The sequence below is a fragment of the Echiichthys vipera genome (assembly GCF_963691815.1).
Source record: "Echiichthys vipera genome assembly, chromosome: X".
Classification (NCBI taxonomy): Eukaryota; Metazoa; Chordata; class Actinopteri; order Perciformes; family Trachinidae; genus Echiichthys; species Echiichthys vipera.
In genome coordinates, this window is record NC_139825.1 from 44,498,874 (window position 1) to 44,516,971 (window position 18,098).

General features: G+C 43.2%; 1 protein-coding gene across 3 annotated transcripts in view; it reads left to right on the plus strand.

The window, feature by feature from the left end:
• mtss1 (MTSS I-BAR domain containing 1) overlaps window positions 1-16,626 on the plus strand; it is a 73,964-nt gene extending 57,338 nt beyond the window's left edge. The window contains exons 7-14 of one of the 3 annotated variants that reach the window (XM_083939275.1): window positions 158-315; window positions 454-561; window positions 1,870-1,967; window positions 2,949-3,027; window positions 5,288-5,419; window positions 5,560-5,710; window positions 7,503-7,529; window positions 9,549-16,626. In XM_083939275.1, coding sequence (XP_083795401.1) covers window positions 158-315; window positions 454-561; window positions 1,870-1,967; window positions 2,949-3,027; window positions 5,288-5,419; window positions 5,560-5,710; window positions 7,503-7,529; window positions 9,549-10,681 — 1,886 coding nt within the window. In that variant the 3' untranslated portion in view covers window positions 10,682-16,626. The remainder of the gene's footprint in view (window positions 1-157; window positions 316-453; window positions 562-1,869; window positions 1,968-2,948; window positions 3,028-5,287; window positions 5,420-5,559; window positions 5,711-7,502; window positions 7,530-9,548) is intronic. The other 2 variants (XM_083939276.1, XM_083939277.1) reach the window with 2 other exon arrangements.
• The last annotated feature ends 1,472 nt before the right edge of the window (window positions 16,627-18,098 follow it).

Consider the following 18,098-nt stretch of genomic DNA (forward strand, 5'->3'; position numbering starts at 1 on the left):
TGTATATTTTACAGGAAGAATTAAGAAGAGTCCGTTATTTGTTGACTGCACTTCCTGTCTCTGATGTTCAAGGTGTTTTAATGAAGAGGTTCAGAAACAGTCCTGTTCCTGCCTAGATCTTCATCACTTCCTCCTGTGTGTGTGTTTGTTTCTGTAGGGAAGGACGAGGTGCGGGGCCAGCTGGACAGTGCGCTGCAAGACGTCAACGTGCGCTATGCCGTCCTGGAGGAGACTGAGAAGCGAGCCGTGTGCAGAGCGCTGATAGAAGAAAGAGCGCGCTACTGCAGCTTCGTCAGCATGCTGAAGCCTGTACTGGTTAGTGCTGCTGCTAGTGTGTGTGTGCATGTGTGAGAGAGTGAGAGTGTGAGCATGCATGAGCGCAGGACTGTGGCAGCCTGTAAAGCCTGCTTAACTAGAATAATCATTAGTGTCTGTGTGTGTGTGTGTGCGCAGGACCATGAGATCAACATGCTGGGCGAGGTGACCCACCTGCAGACTATTCTGGAGGATCTGGCCAACCTGACAGCTGAGCCCAACAAACTCCCAGCAGCCAGCGAGCAGGTACCCTCCTCTTCCTTTCAACTTCCTGTAGCGCCACCATCAGGCCAAAGGTTACACTTTAGCTCTATGACAGGTACGCACAGATTCAGTCAAGGGATAGACTGACAGACACACCAGACTGTCCTTTTAGGGCTTTTATAGCGCTTTTCTAAATACTCAAAGACGCTTTACAACTGTAGAAAACACACAAAACAAGCAGTGGATTCTTTATAAAGGACAGTCAGATAAAGTGGAAGTTAAGGATACGTTGAGTTGGTCTGTTTTTCTAGGAAAACCTGACACCTGCTCTGTTTTTCTCCTTTAAGACAAAGACATTTTCTCATGCATGAACAGTAAATTTGGCAGTGTGTATCCTGTTTGTAAACGCATGTTATCAATAGCAGTTATCCAGCAGAAAGCCTGCTCCTCTTATCAGGACACCACAACCCCAAGTGGACAAATGCATGGTTCCTACTTCTTTTCCAAAGTCAAATTCAAGCACTTTTCAAGCATTTCAAGGTGCATTTTCATGTTTTTCCAGCACCTTACAGCTGCGGTGAACTACATATTTGTATACAGTACACTACTCAGTATTCAGTAAACGTATTATTGCACTTGTTCATCACATTAAATTAGATGTTACTGACCTGTAAACAACAAACATGATGTTTTGAGACAACTTTCTACAGAAGGACGACAAATTAAAGGAAAACTAACTCAACAGAAATATAATCACCAACTGTTCTGATCATCTGTTGATCATCAAAAGTCATTTTTCATGCAAAAAATGTCAGGAAATTATGTTTTCAGTCCCTCAAATAACTAGATCTTTTCTCTGTGTTATAAATGTCATGCCATATAATATGAATGTCAAGCACTTTCAAGCACTTTATTCAAAATCCAAGTGCTTTTCAAACCTTGAAAGCACTATTTCCAGATGATTGATTGGCTGATTTCCAGCAACCGTACGAACCCTGCAAATGTGCAATTTTCACACTTTGCAAAGTCATCCATGGGGCAGATTCTGACCCCTGCTGTCTGTACTTTTAGCTATATGTTTCAACCGTTTGTTCATTTTTCTTTTAATCAAATAATAATTTAGATTTTTTTAATAATCCATTAATCTGCAACAAAATGCACTGAGTGATAAAATCAGTGACCAGCTGAGTCAGGAAAATACGGAGCCTTCTTTAAAAACAATACTTTATATTTGTGTCCCATCATAAATATAAAAGTGTTCAGTAGGAGCCGGTGGGTTTGGGAAAGTCAGACAGTGTCGAGGAGCAGAAAATAACATTTATTTACAATGTTTGTGTTTTTGTTTCTCAGGTGATTCAGGACCTGAAAGGTTCTGATTTCAACTACAGTTATCAGACTCCTCCAGCTTCCCCCAGTAACACTCTGTCGAGGAAGAGCAGCATCAGCAGGTAACACACACACACGCACGCACACACACACACACACACGCACGCACGCACGCACGCACACACACACACACACACACAGATACACACACACACACAACAATATATTTCTCTAACAATTTATAGTATCTTGTGCAGCCGCTCCTGTTTCGATATAATTTTATTTATTTATTTTTATTAAAGACAAACACACACACACTTGCACACACTCACTCTCTCACTCACTCACACACCACTCACTCAGTCTCTCGCACACACTCACTCACTCACTCACTCACTCACTCACTCACTCACTCACTCACTCACTCACTCACTCACACACTCACTCACTCACTCACTCACTCGCTCACTCTCTCGCACACACACACACACACACACACACACACTCACTCACTCACTCATTCACTCACTCACTCACTCACCCACTCACTCACTCACTCACTCACTCACTCACTCGCTCACTCACTCACTCGCTCACTCGCTCACTCACTCGCTCACTCGCTCACTCTCTCGCACACACACACACACACACACACTCACTCACTCACTCACACACACACACACACACTCACTCACACACACACACACACACACACACTCTCACTCACTCAGTCACTCTCTCACACACACACAAACACTACAATATATTTCTCTAACATTTATAGTATCTTGTGCAGCCGCTCCTGTTTCGATATAATTTAATTTATTTATTAAATTTATTTCTTTATCATTAACTGGGAAGTTTTGATTCTTTTATTAAATATTTTTTGTTTATGATTCTCAACATAACCGATTTAGTTGTTGCTATAAAAACTCATAACCATAAACCATAAAATTCACAATATTTCGTTTATTTTCAGTGGAAACAGAACATCAGAGGACTGTAAAGATTTACAAGCATGATTCTTATTTAATATTTGAATTTGACATTTCAGTGTCTGTTGGTGCTGTTTGTCCTTAAATGTGTTTATTTTGTTTTCACAGTAACTATCAGTCCGGATCAGTGAGACACGTTCCCTCATTGGACTCCATCAGCTGTGCTGTCGATGGAGTTCACATCCAGGTAACACACACACACACACACACACACGCACACACACCAAAACTACAGTGACTGTTTCAGACCCTCTTCCCCTGAACAGCTTAATTTTATACTATATATTATTTTTCTTGAAGAAGCAACATTTTGTGCTGTCCTTCAGTGATACTCAGTGATTTAATTTGAAATCCACTGAAATGCAAACTGTGTTTAAACATTTTTGTTCTCTTAAAGGTACATTTCACTCAAAAATAACACTCCGACACCCCCTCTTAAAAATGACACTGTTAGCTTTGAGGTTCTACAAATTAAAAACTTTTCTCAGTGACAAGGACTACACAGCGCTCTCACCCTCTCCTGTGTGTAGCACCGCTCCTCCCCCTATCTGCTGATTGGCTGTGATGAAACCGGGCGGTCCCTCAGCGAAGGGAACTCCCCCTCTCGCCTCGGCCGTCAGGGCAGCCGTGGTCGCTACGGTTACGCCGCTGGCCATGGCCACCACCATGCGCTGAGCCGCCGCGTTAGCCGCAGGGATATGACCACCGTGAGAACAAAACTATTACATTCCTCCCAACACGAGTGGCGTCCTGTGTTGTAACCGTGTGTCTTCCATGGTTTTGAAGCTCCATCTCACATTATCTCCCTGTTTCACTCCTCGTGTTTCCATCCGCTCACAATGGTTTTATCCGTCTTATGTCTCTGATTTCATCCGCTCCAAATGTCCCCGACAGAACCTCATATCGTTTATTTTTTAAACTAAATTGTTCATTTGTGTGTTCACATGTACAGTGATTAGAGTTTCTGTTGCCTGAATGTGTTTTTTTATGGTGTATTTTCTGTTTTATCAGTGTCTTCTTTTAATATGTTGTTACGTCTGTATGTATCCTTATGAATCCTAACGATTTAGTCGATGTTTTTAAATATTTTATTCTTGGAAATATTCCGCCAGGACTCGTGAAGACCTACTCTGCATCTAAACGTTGGGCATATAAATATGATAAAGTTTTCTGCCTGGTATCCTTTTGCTCCGTTACATTCGGATCTTATCTCCTAATGCCAAGTTCCCACTACAAGACGTTGTTGCACTGGTCAAACTACACAACTGTCCGTCTTGTGTCGGGAGTCTTGAAATCGTTGTAGATTTCACACTTCTTGTACTGACCGGCGACAACAAGTCACCAACTATAAGATCTTTCACGCCAAGCAGACATCCCCGACGTGTGTGTCCGGTGGATTTACAGTTTAAAGCCCGGTGCTGAGCTTCACTTCGCTGCTTGTGGCGGCCCATACAGTCTCATGCTGCTGCAGAGGTTTGCTGTTATTTTGAGCAATATTAGTGGTTAAAAAAGACGTTTAAATGCCTTCACCGTGCTGCCCCGAGCTAATCAGTGTTAGCCACGTCAGGCTGTTAGCGACTCTCCCGGTTTCCTCCGTTAACAGTTGTTACACAAAACTGAACTGTGCCAAGAAAAGACCACGGTTTGATTTTGCGCTGGAATTACACTTTAAAGACCGGATTGTTACTGGCGCCTCCTCCCCCCTGCTCTCTTCTCAGTGTCTTGCGCTGTCATTGGCTCATGGAGTCCCTGACAGCTCCAGATATTTCACATGCTAAATATCTGTAGTGTGTCTGTGAGCAAGCCCCAACTCCCTCTGATCTGGGGCTTTTTTCAGGGAGCTCCAAAAGTTGTCGGCGAGCAGACAATCAGGTCTAAAGTCGAACAGTGGGAACTTGGCATGAGTCTCTCCTTTTACACGATGGCTCTGTTGTGAGAGCACTGGACAAGTGTTCAACTTCTTCTGGAGCGGGTGACGTGCATCTCAATATAAAGCTGAGGAAAGCAGCATATCCTCATTTGAGAGGCATGAACCAGATGATCAGTGTTTTATTAACTAAAGAAGATCAGAAAATAATATAACATAATAAAAAACGTTCCTCCTTGGATTACTAATGTATTTCGGAGTATGACAGCAGCCTGGAGGTGACCGTCAGTCTGAACTCAGGTTGCGGTTATGCTGTCGTTAGCGCCTTCTCTGTACTCCTGTGATTACAGTTTGTTTCTTTGCCTTATAAGTGATGACGGAAATGAAGTTGGTGTGCTTTAATTTGAAAGTTCTGCAGGAAGGATGTGAGCTTTTAAACATTTCAGTAAATGTTGCTCATTGAAAACTCCAGACTCCCTAAAAGAACGGAGGCAACAGCAACAGTCACGGATCATATTCTGTTGTTTACGCTGATGGCACATGTTCCTTAAGTCGACTCTGATTGGTTCGTTTGTCACAGGGCGCAGTCGGCTCTACCAATCAGCTTTCTGCTGTGGGGAGCGGAGGATCGGAGAATGGCCTGTTGGCCCCCCCACACAATGCCTACTCACACCATGGAGAGAGAGCTCGGGCCATGTCTGCGTCTGGGAAGGTACCATTCACAAACACTGTTGCACAATAATTTCCCCTTGGGATTAATAAAGCTTCTTGAATCTTGAATTAATCTCCCTCTCTCTCTCTCTCTCTCTCTCTCTCTCTCTCTCTCTCTCTCTCTCTCTCTCTCTCTCTCAGTCTTGCTCAGCCCGGGATCAGCTGGCTTTGACGTTGGGTGCGTTGAATTCGGACGGCCAGAGGAGCAGCAGGGACTCTCTGCACTGTTCCAGCGGCTACAGCACCCAGACCACCACCCCGTCCTGCTCTGAGGACACCATACACACACACAGTGAGTATAACACACACACACACACACACAGAATACAGAGACACAACCGTTCAGCTTACATTAACAGAATAACTGCAAACGCTGTAATTTACAACTTTTTTCTGAAGTTCTTGTTGTGCCCTCTTCTTCTGCAGTGGTGTAATGTTCTCTGTCGGGAGAATTGGCGCCACCTGCAGCAAAAAAAAAACATTAATTCACTTTTTCTTTTGTCGATTTTACTAAAATTCGGTTCAAATTTGTGACACATTTGAATGGAAACCCAACTTTTGCATCCAGAGTAAAATGAGAGAGAATGTGACTGAGCTTCTGAATGTGTAGAGGATCTGAGCCGTCTGACTTAAAGGAAGAGATTAACATAGACACTAAAGAGGCAGCTTCACCATTAAACACAAGTATTATTTTTTTTAAATCAACACCTGGTAAATCACCTGTTTGACTGAACCTCTAAGCCAGGGATTTTCAACCAGTGTGCCGTGAGAGATCATCAGGTGTGCCGTGGGAAATTATCAATGAATGGTCTATTTTCGAACTTCTTTCATATATATAAACTATAAGGTGCATCTGTCCCTTTTAAGAAATGGAACCATAGCACTATCGCGTCACCTACGAAGTGACGCAAGAGTGCTATGGTCGCGCCATCTTGGATTCGCTCAGACGCTAAGTAAACAAAGTCACTATGTAGTTACTTACTACTACTAAGAGTTAGTGCTGCAGCTGCGCGTCAAGTGACAGTGGCAATTTGGGATCACAGCAAGACAAGCGAGTGACAGTGATGGAGAAGTTTTTGAGAAGGGAAAACGCGAATGCCCACCAGGGTCCTGGACAAAATGAGGACACAGATGAAGGCCCTGATATGAGCGGTGGACAAAAGCAAAAAGAAAAGATGGTGAGCTCGAGGCAATACAGCGAAAGCTATCTTTCATTTGGATTCACTGTCACCGACTCCGCTGTGCTTTGTGTGGTGAGAAGCTGTCCAATAGCGCCATGGTGCCGAGCGAACTTTTTTGTGTGCCTTATGTACAAACAATGAGAAACAGGCACATTTTTTGAGAAAAACCACAAAGGCAAACAAGAGAGCCCTCATAGCTAGCTACCTTGTGTCAAACCTCAAAGAACAACTGTTCACAAATGTCCTCCTGTAACTCCAACGACTGTCGTTCAGACTCAATAGAGCACTAACGAAGTCGAAACCAACTTCCCCCCAACGACCGTCACTCCAACAACGGTCGTTGGCACTTGGAGCACAAAAGGTTCCAGTGACATCATCGGCCTTGTGAGAGGTTAAATACCTGGATCTCACACCAGTTAGTTTAGTCCCAGCCCGGTCCTGGTCCTGGTCCTGGTCCTGGACCTGGTCCTGGTCCTGTGTGTGGCTCTGGTTCAGTTCCAGCCTGGTCCTGGTCCTGGTCCAGTCCCAGCCTGGTCAGATGCGTACATGAACTGATGAAGCCTCTTGGATGAGAGGTGAAACGTCTTCCCAGACAAATAACCAAGTCCAGTTGTTTTTGACTGAAAGTGCTTTGAGGTTAACGACGACCTGGACGAATGAGAACTTTCATAGGCCCCCTACCTTGTGTCATTTTGTGTCATTTTGGTTGGTGTTGTGCCCCAGGATTTTGTAAATGTAAAAAATGTGCCGGGGCTCATAAAAGGTTGAAAATCACTGCTCTAAGCTCTCCGTTATATTTATATTTCCTGTCTGTCTCTTGTGTATTCCTCCATGTTACTGGTGTACTCATCCTCTCTGGTTGATTTGTGTTTTCTTGGCTAAACTTCCTTCCTTCTCTTCCAGCTGTAAAGAGAGATCCTCCCCTCTATGGTAGGTCTCTGACTTCCTGTCTGCCATGTTTGTCTGTCTGTCTTCTTACCTGCTTCATCTCCCAGCGAGGCTCAGAGTTCGCTTGCATGTTATCACATCTGCATCCAGCTTTGCATTCATTTAACAAATCTGATTAGGTTCAGTTTTACACAAATAGTTAATGTCATAAAGGATAAAAGATCCAGTGTGTTGGCAAAAGAAGCAGAAACACTAGAGTTTTGAGTTAAAGCTGTTACCTTTCTCGCATGTCTCACAGCGCTTCCTTCCAAAGCCCCACCCTCTTCTCCCTGCCTGACCTCTGACGCTCCCTCCTCCCCCGACACATGCGTTGAGAGAGAAATGCTGCTTCCAGCGCCATGGGAAGTCCGAATTTTCGGACCTCCAACTAAGCAAAGTGCACTGAAATGTCAAAGTGGAACCTCCTACTGTTGAATTTGAGGGAGATCGACCGTCCCCTAATTCGATAGTAAGAAGTTTCAGTGCACTTTGCCTAGTTCACCCCTAGTTGGAGGTCCGAACATTCGGACTTCCAACGGCACTTGAACACAGCATGAGCTTATTCGGTCTGAATAAAATGATTTGTCAGACTTTTATCTGAATTATATGAGAATCGAATATTGATGAGTTTCAACACCTGGTGGATTTCTTTTACATTTTAGTGCCATACGGTTATTAGGAACATTTTAAGATTAAAAAAAGAAGCCTTGGTAATTTATTTTCATTACAGTTGTCAGTAATCGTAAACCTCAGCTCGATAAGATTTTCTTTAACAGACTTGACTTGACAAATGACAGCTGATATAATTGGCTCATATGCTCATAAAAAAAATAAAGCAGAGACAAAAGACTCCAAAAGAGATTTGTAATTGTATATATATATATTATATCAGGCAATTTACGGAAATAAACACATGAACACAGCATGAGCTTCTTGTCAGACTTTATATGAGAATTGAATATTGATAAGTTTCAACACCTGGCGGATTTCTTTTACATTTTAGTGCCATACGGTTATTAGGAACATTTTAAGATTAAAAAAGAAAGCCATGGTTATTTATTTTTATTACAGTTGTTAGTAATTAATCATAAACCTCAGCTCGATAAGATTTTCTTTAACAGACTTACAAATGACAGCTGGTAAAATTTGCTCATATGCTCATAAAAAAAAAGCAGAGACAAGAGATTCGTTATTATTGAAAAAATTGAGGCAATTTACGGAAATAAAACCATTTAAAATGGATCTAACTATGAAAACCATCCAGTCCAGTTACTCAATCATCCTTATTTTGTTGTAAAATGTATTTTTTATGGCTCCAAACACAGTTTTTATCAGTTCAAACCCTTTACATGGTAATTTAGTTTGTTTCAAAGTAAAAGCTCTCTGTGTTAAAAAAATCACAACGTTTATTTTCTGTGCTGATGAATGTGTGGCGCTTGAAAAGTGACTTAAATGATTGATCCGTTAATGAGGTTCATTTAAACTTTAGTCAAGCTCGGCTGCAACTCACATTATTGATTAGTTTGTCTATTTTTAAATCACTTAATTAATCTATAAAATGTCTAAATTATCAGCAAATCCTCATATTTGACCGGTTCAGTTGTCAAAAGTGTTGATTATTATTTAATGAATTAATCTTTTTGGTTCTAAATTAACTTCCTTTGTTATAAATATCCTTTTGTGCAGCTGTTTGTTCGTGTTGGCTGCGTTCAAACACAGATAATTCAGTGTTGACCATTTATAAAGTCGTACAGTTTTACGTCATTCTCATGAAGTGACGTCTGTTTTTAATTTAATTACTCAGCTCGTTATGCTGCTGTTGTGACTTTAAAGTAATTGTGTTGTGTAGATAAGAGTTTCCACTGTGATGCACCTCCTAACTGATGACACACACACACGATCACACACTGATGTGATTATGTTCCTGTCTGTCAGACGAGGAGATGAAAACACATCAAATGTCATCGAGATAAGAAAGAACAGCATAGCAACAACTCCTTTTATCTTTGTTTCTCTCTCTAGTAGACTACGAGTCCATCTCTCTCCATGGAGACGTCGACTCCATCTCCTTACACCACCTCTCCCACGGCAACAGCCAGTCAGACTTCGACAAGTCCTCTACCATCCCGAGGAACTCCGACCTCAGTTTCCAGTACAGGAAGTTTGCTCAGTCCAAGCGTCCTGCCTCCACTGTCAGCTTAATGGCAGAGCCCGAATTGATTGGCAGGTCCGGGCGCCAGCTGCCGTCCCACACGGCAACCATCAGGCGTAAACCGTCGTCCAAGCCGGCGTATCGCAGGGGCACGATCAGTGGCGGGGTTCCCATCCCCATCTGCACCCCGCAGGTTCCCCTTAAAGCCCTCGCAGGAAATGGCGGAAGCGATGAGAATGTTTTCGCAGTGCCCTCTGCTGTTGGAGCAGGAGGCTTAGGTTACAGTAAACTCTGCACCTCCACGCAGAGTCTTAGCGCCCTACCTCCCCCCTCATCCTCCCCGTACTACCAGCTGGTCCCAGGTCAGATGCCCATTCCGGTGCCAGTACCCACTGTTCCCACCCTGCCACCAGAGGGCGGCAACGCCAAACAGCAACAGCAGAGACAGTACCACCAGCAACAACTTCAGCAACAGCAGCAAATCAACCAACAACTAAATCATCATCAGCAACACAGTCAACTACAGCAGCACAACCAGCAGCTCCAGATCCAGCAGCAGCAGCAGCTGCAGCAACAGTTTCAGCAGCTACAGCAACATCAGCAGCAACTACAGCAACAGTTTCAGCATCAGCAGCAACTACAGCAACAGTTTCAGCATCAACAGTCACTGCTTCAGCAACCCCAGCAGCTGCAACATCATCAAGACCAGTACCAAGAACAGCTGAACCAGCAGCAGAAACAGCAGCTGTACCAGCAGCAGCACCAGGCCCCGCTCCAGGCCTCCGCTGCCCAGGGAGAGCCTTCCAGTCTGGACCTTAGCGCTCACCTCCAGCCTGTGGCTCCTCCACCCTCCAGCCAGGATCAGGACCAGAACCCGGAGCCGCCGACCCCGGAGGGAGGAGGAGGAAACATGCTTGCCCAGATCAAAGGAGTAAAGCTCAAGAGGACCCTGACCAACGATCGTTCTGCCCCTCTCCTGCCCCCTCCAACCAATCACAAATGATTGTTTTGCTTCCTTTTTGGTTTGAGCACCGACCGCACAAATGAAACACACAGACTTCCTGTTAAACACAGACTGTGGACTGATTCATCGCTGGAACTCGACGTGTCTTATTTTATTTTCTAAAGATCTGCTTCCTTTTAGGCCGTTTGTTCTAAACTTTTTTTGAGACTTTGATGTCATTTCCTGTTGCTGCAGCGACTTTTGCCTTTTTCTTTTTTTGGTTCATGTTTGCATTTCGACTGTGCATAAAGTTTGTGTCTGACCAAGTTTTACCAATAGAACTGTTGATTGTTTTAGTTAGTACTCTCTTCCTTGTCAGACGCTCATTATGTGGCTCGTTAATTAGTCTGACAGGTAGCTGTTAATGTCTCAGATCCTCTTGAAGTGTTTGATTTGCCTTTTTGCTTAGACTCCCAGGAGGGTGGGGTTAAGTAGTCCTGCAGCTCCACTGTGTCACATGGTTGAACCATGATGTGTTGCTGGCTGTGGGTCAGTGCTGGTCCAGTGTGTGTGAACAGTCAGTGTTTGGTTTGTCCCCAATCATCTCAAAGTGTCAAACACCGAAACAGGACGCCCACGACTCTGGAACAAAACTGGGTCCGTAGTTTGTAAATATATTGGAACAAAATTAGCTTTATGTATGTTTGTTGTCAGAGGTCACTCACTTTTCTTTGAACCGTGCAGAAATTTGAACTGAAGATGATTCATTATCTCACCTTCTAGTGGCAACAGTTTCCGCCCCCGAGACACCAAATGGTGGCGCGGAGGGCGACTGTGTGTTGAAAAGAATTAAAAGGTTACTGTGTGCGATTGTCTAGTTTACTGTGTAAATACTTAGCTGGTAAAGGAAATTATAAGAAGGAGGCCGTGATCTGTTGGCAACTTTTAGAGGCAACATTGTTACTTTAAGAGAGAAGCGACGATAACGCGACAATATCGCTGAGAGCTCGGAGCACGGCAGAAACGAAGCCTGAAGCCTGGGAGAGAGTCGTTATTTTTGCACTTCCGGTTCCCTCGTCTCAAAGTCAATCAGCTTTTTTTGAATGTGTCTGTGGTTAGACGCCTTAAATAAGGTTTTTGTCTTAATAGATTTTAACAACAGATTTTATTAAGATGTAAAATACGTCAGTAAATACCCGACTCGGGAATTTTGAAGCTTGTTGCTAACAAAACGCTAAATGAGACGACAAACGTCATCACGCCGTACAAGAGAAATCAGTTTGAAGCTCGGGAATTTTGAAGCGTGTTCGGTTCATTGATGACTCTAAATCACCCGTAGGTGTGAATGGTTGTCTGTCTCTGTTCGTCTCTATGTGTCCTGTGATAGACCGGCGTCCTGTCCAGGGTGGACCCCGCCTCACGCTCGATGTCAGCTGGGATCGGCTCCAGCCCCCCGCGACCCCGACAGGGACAAGCGGTTATAGATGAATGAATGAAGACGTTTCTTTAAAAAGGGCGTTTGCTAGCAAAAAGGCTAAATGAGACGACAAACTTCATCACGCCGTACAGGAGAAATCAGTTTGAAGCTGGTGGGAGGTGTAGTTGCTTTATAGCCCAACGTTAGCTTTTTACATTTGCCGATTTTATTCACGTTTCAAAACTTAAGATAAACTTAAACAACTTAAATCATGTAAGTATCATTAACTTTTGTTTGCCCCAGAGTTTCTACAGTTAAACAAAATCCAACCCAATGGAAAAATTGGCTATTTGTAGGAATCGGCCGACGCCATTACCAATTTTTTTCCCGTCAGCTTTAGCCAATGACTGATATGGACTGCCGATATTTGGAGCCGGTACTTCTATTGCTCCTTAATTTACGTCACAAAAATTACACGTTTATAATTACAAATGTGTATTACAAATTACAAATTATTACAAATGAGTCAAAAGGAGAAATTACGTTAACAGTTTTTCCTTTGGGAAGTAAAACGCCCAAAAGTTCTACAAATGTTTGTCTTAAAATATTCTTGAAAATATGCAAATCAATAAAAAAAGAAAAGAGTCTCATTTTTTTGACAAAAGGAACTTTTATTAAACTTAAAACGGCGTCTCCAGCAAAACGGAGCCGCCTGCGGAGGCTTGTCAGTAAATAATGCTGGGGAGAAAACGCAGCAGCCCGCGTCGGCCGATACAGATACACCTAAAAAACCTGTATATCGGTGATACATGTATCGGTTTAACACTATGAGAGCTATAAATACAAGTTGATCACAGCTGCCGGTGCCGTGCAGGTCTATCCCCCGTTATTAGGGACACAACGCCGCGTCCGACGGCCTAAATGAACCCTATAGTACCAGAGAAAATCAACGTTGTAGACAATGTTATAACAAGCACCAGAGTTTTGAGACTGGTATTTGATTTTCAACATAAACTGTTTTGTTTAATAAGGAACCTTTAAATTTGGTTATTAACAATTGTGACCAAGAGTTGGACTGAATGGACAAACTATGTCACGGAGCCCGCAAACACATTTCCGTCATTTCTTGTAACTTGAACACTGATACAAATGCATTAAGTTGCCAAGACATAACAAGAATTGCTTGTAATGTTATACATTAATATAGAAACACTGTCTTCATCACACGGTGGGGTGGTGGTTAGCACTGTCGCCTCACAGCGAGAGGGTTCTAGGTTCGCATCCCGGCCTGGGGCCCTTCTGTGTGGAGTTTGCATGTTGTCCCCGTGTCTGCGTGGGTTTTCTCCGGGTTCTCCGGTTTCCTCCCACAGTCCAAAGACGTGCAGGTGTTGGGTTCATTGATGACTCTAAATCACCCGTAGGTGTGAATGGTTGTCTGTCTCTGTTCGTCTCTATGTGTCCTGTGATAGACTGGCGTCCTCTCCAGGGTGGACCCCGCCTCACGCCCGATGTCAGCTGGGATCGGCTCCAGCCCCCCGCGACCCCGACCCCGGGATAAGCGGTTGAAGATGAATGAATGAGTGAATGAATGTCTTCATTACAAAGTTAGTCCATCAGAGCACGGACCGATTATTTTTGCACTAAGATTTCCAGTTCAGTTCGTTTCTTGGTCACAATCCTTTGATAACCACATTTAACGGCTCCATATAAACTATTTGTTATACTTTTATCATAAAAGTTAATATTTGACGGTTTCTTTATTCATCATTCGACATAAAACATCTGTTTATTTTGATTATAGGGAGGATTTTAGACTATCAGGCAGCCAAATTTGTGATTTTAATATTTTTTTTTAGTGCTACAATTGATGAAAATGTTCCTTTATTGATTAATCTGCGAATTATTTGGTATTTAAATTGATAAATTTTTTAAAAAATATGTGAAAAAAGTGCATCCTAAAGTTTTAAACTGGATCATTTTGCTTGAAAAATTAAAATTGATCCATTTAATTTTCCGTCAGTTGACTTTTTATGTTAGATTTTCATTACGCGGACATTGTCACTCCTCCTCCGCGGGCGTGTTTCCATCCTAACGTTTAGAAAAACAAACCTTTACCTTCAGGTCTCCGATTTACTTCAAAGGCAAACATCTGTGAATGTTACTGTTTATAGGTTTATTATGTCGGCATGTTTAAATTCAGCCAATCAGAGTCCAGGACGGTGCAGAGTGTGTGTTTGCGGCCACTTTCAACTTAAACTGTATTTATCTACAGAGTCCAGTTGAGCTCCAATAGCTGGTTCTATTGTTGAGCCTGTGACAGATCTAAGTATTAAGAGCATACTCACACTGTCCTCCCGGACCGAGACCCGGACTTTAGGCTACTTGTCCCCCCTCCCTCTCCCCCCCCCCCCCCGCCCCAGCCCCGTTTGTACTCACACTGCCAGGGCCGGCCAATGCTTCCTGCTGTCCATACGCCATCACGCCGTAACACGTCACACGCATTGATCGCGTGTGTGTGGCTTTGTTTACAAATCTTTCCATAGACCTCTGAGTTTTTGTGCGTCTTGTCGACTGTTTTTGAATCTTTTCATCGACCAAATCTGCAGTAAACACTCCACCTCCGCATCACACCAACGTGAACCTTTCACCGCCATTGTTGTTGTTGTTGTTAAATGTCCGCGCATGGTCCGTCCTTCTATTTACATGTCCGAACAGGCGGACATAACGCTACTGCCGTAGGGCTCGTGCTCGTGCGCACGCTCGTGCTCGTACATGTGCAAACGGCTCCGCTAAAGCCCACCTCTTTCAAGCGGGCCGTGGACGGCCCTCTGGCTGCAGTTGAGCGCGGAGCGGGTTCACTCACACTGCTTAAAGGTACTAGGCCTTAGCTGAAAAAACGGTTTTGGCCCGGGACAGAAGGACAGTGTGAGCACGCTCTAAGATCTGTTCATTTGTTAACTGTACCCTCGTAAATGTCTTATTTGATATTTTAGCGTTTCTCTATGTTCTTCCTTTTCCACTTGTGGCTGCGATCACGTATATAAACGATGACCTGGGCGCAGAAGAAGTCATCTGGTCAGAAATGACATTACGTTATCTTTCATAAAAACAACAACAAGCGTGAATTTGATCAACGAAGCTTTAGTAGTTTTTAAAATGTGACGTTAAGGAGTAAAACTTAAACCACAGGAAGCAAAATAATCCATATAAATATGATTTAAGGCTGAATAATGGCGTGATTTAGATTTGATTGTTGTGTGTTGCCTCTCAAAGTCGCTGAGTCATGACTTAACAAAGAGCTGTCGGAGCGTGGCGGGAAGCAGCGCGGCCTGTAATGCAGGGACAAGCGGTTGAAGATGAGTGAGTGAGACTTTAGAGCTGCATCGAATGATTACTTCTATTTTTATTATCCATAAATGTGGCAATTTGGTCTCTAAAGTATCAGGTAAAGTGATAAAAACATAAGCATTTGAGAAGCTAGAAGCTAAAGTTGAAGTAATTTTGTATTTTCCATCCGAACTACAAACTTGAACGCGTGGAAAAGTCCGGAATAGAAAACTGGAAATCTTAATTTTAACAGTTTAAAAGGAGGAAATACAAGTTTGTGGTTTTCTTAAATCGTCAAAACTGTAACAGAGTTCGGTCGTTAGCTCGTTAGCTCGTTAGCTCGTCAGACGTTTCTCCTGCGTGCTCTGCTGTGAGAGTTTAGGCTCAGGACCTTTCATCCGGTTGTTAAGTCTGACGTAACGCCCTTTCAAAATATGATTTACGGGTCCTAACGCTCCGTTGTAAAACAAACAGACAACAACGGCGGAACATGTGAACAATTACGATCAACTCTTTTGTCAGTTAGACGTCTTTTTCATCGGTGAGAAAAAGGTAAAATGACAATGACGCTTTTTTAAACTCTGTTCAAACAACGGGGGAACACGGCACTGCAGCGTTGGAGAGGCTTGGACCCGGAAATCTTATTTTGAAAGGGCGTTACGTCGCGACTTAACAGCCGGATATGTCTCTGGTTGCAGCCGTGCGCCGTGGCAAAGACCAGCTGCATTCTGGGAAACGCAGTCCAGTCTCTGCTCAGCTCTTCTCGTCTGTTCGCAAACGTTTTTCCGTTTATTTAGAGATTTTCTCAAGTGTTGATATTGTTGACGAGACCAGAACAAGCTGCCTTGTGATCAGTCCGAGAGCTTCTGACACTCGATTGATTGATTGATTGATTGATTGATTGATTGGACCCAATCAGCCCCAAAGCAGTTGAGTGTTTGTGTATATATTAGTGCTTTTATTCCTGGGAGAGATCTAAATCTATATATAATAATGTATGTAAACATATCCTGATTGTATTTTTGTTGATTTATCGATCACACGGCGTGATCAGATGTGACGCGTCGGCTGTCAATCATCATATTTTTGTAGAAAAGCTTTAAAAGGAGGAAACCCGGTGAACTTCCTGATGTTTGAGGATCTGAAGCCTGATTGGACGTCCGAGTGTCGAGAAGTGAACAAAGAGGACCGTAGCAGACGTTTGGACGACATGAACCAACAGAATGTAGAAATGTTTAATTCTTCATCTTTTGACGTTCGCTGTGGGATCAATAATAATAATAATAATAATAATAATAATAATTGATTCATGGTTGGTGGTGCTGTCTTCTTTGTGTCCTGTATTTACCGTCACGACACAGCTGCTCACAGTCAGTGTTGACGGGTGAATTTGGGTTTATTTGACGTTTGTCGGGGAAGTTGGTGAATTTTAAGCAAACAACGTTCATGAATCACATCCTACATTCACATTATTATAATTAGTATAATTACAATAGAATAGAATAGAATAGCCTTTATTTCATTGCATTTGCATACAACGAAATTGGAGTGCTACTCCCCCTTGGTACATTTTTAGAAAAGAATATATGATAAAACAATAAGCAAAGTATAATATAAGCAATAAACACACAATATAGTATAAACAATATAATAATGTGAACAGTATAAACAGATGGGGAACAGTCATATTTTTCTACTTTTTGTTCAAATGGGGGAAAACATTTATTCTTAATTCAAGAGTTTATGCCATGACTGCTGTAGACAGGCTGTCCTATGACTGATTTAAGCATTTTATGTATTATATATTTTAAATTTTGACTGATACTTTACTACAACTTGGTATTAAGATGTTTAATATTGACTGAAAGAAAACCTCTAAGAACTCTGGAAATTTGAGTCTAAAGAAGTATGTGATTATGAAATGTAAAATGTGTAGGAACCCTGAGTCTAATATCTTAACTGTGGTCATCGTGCTTCGGCTTTAACCAGCAATAACTTGATTATCGTTTAATCTGACAGTCTGACAGTTACTTTAATGATTAATTGTTGTCTCCGTTGTCTGAGAGTGAGGGAGAACTGATGGAAACCGTAAAGGTCTCCTCATCTCATCTCATCTTCAGCCTCTTATCCGGGGTCGGGTCTCGGGGGCAGCTGCTTTAGCAGGGGACCCCAAACTTCCCTTTCCCGGGCCACATTAACCAGCTCTAACTGGGGGATCCTGAGGCGTTCCCAGGCCAGTGTGGAGATCTAATCTCTCCACCTGGTCCTGGGTCTTCCCCGAGGCCTCCTCCCAGCTGGACGTGCCTGGAACACCTCCCTAGGGAGGCGCCCAGGGTTCATCCTTACTAGATGATCCTGAACCACCTCAACTGGCTCCTTTCAACGCAAAGGAGCAGCGGCTCTACTCCGAGTTCCTCACGGATGCTGAACTTCTCCCCCTCTCTCTAAGGGAGACTCCAGCCCCCCTCCTGAGGAAACACATTACAGCCGCTTGTACCAGCGACCTCGTTCTTTTGGTCCTGACCCAGCTTTCATGACCACAGGTGAGGGTAGGAACGAAGATCGACCGGTAGATCCAGAGCTTTGCCTTCCTCAGCTCTCTTTTCGTCACAACGATGCGGTAGAGCGACTGCAGCACCGCCCCTAAAGGTTTTCAGTGTAATTAGAATCATTGTTATTCTAAACACACTGATTAAAGTCATTTTAACTTATTTTCCTTCCTATGATTTGACC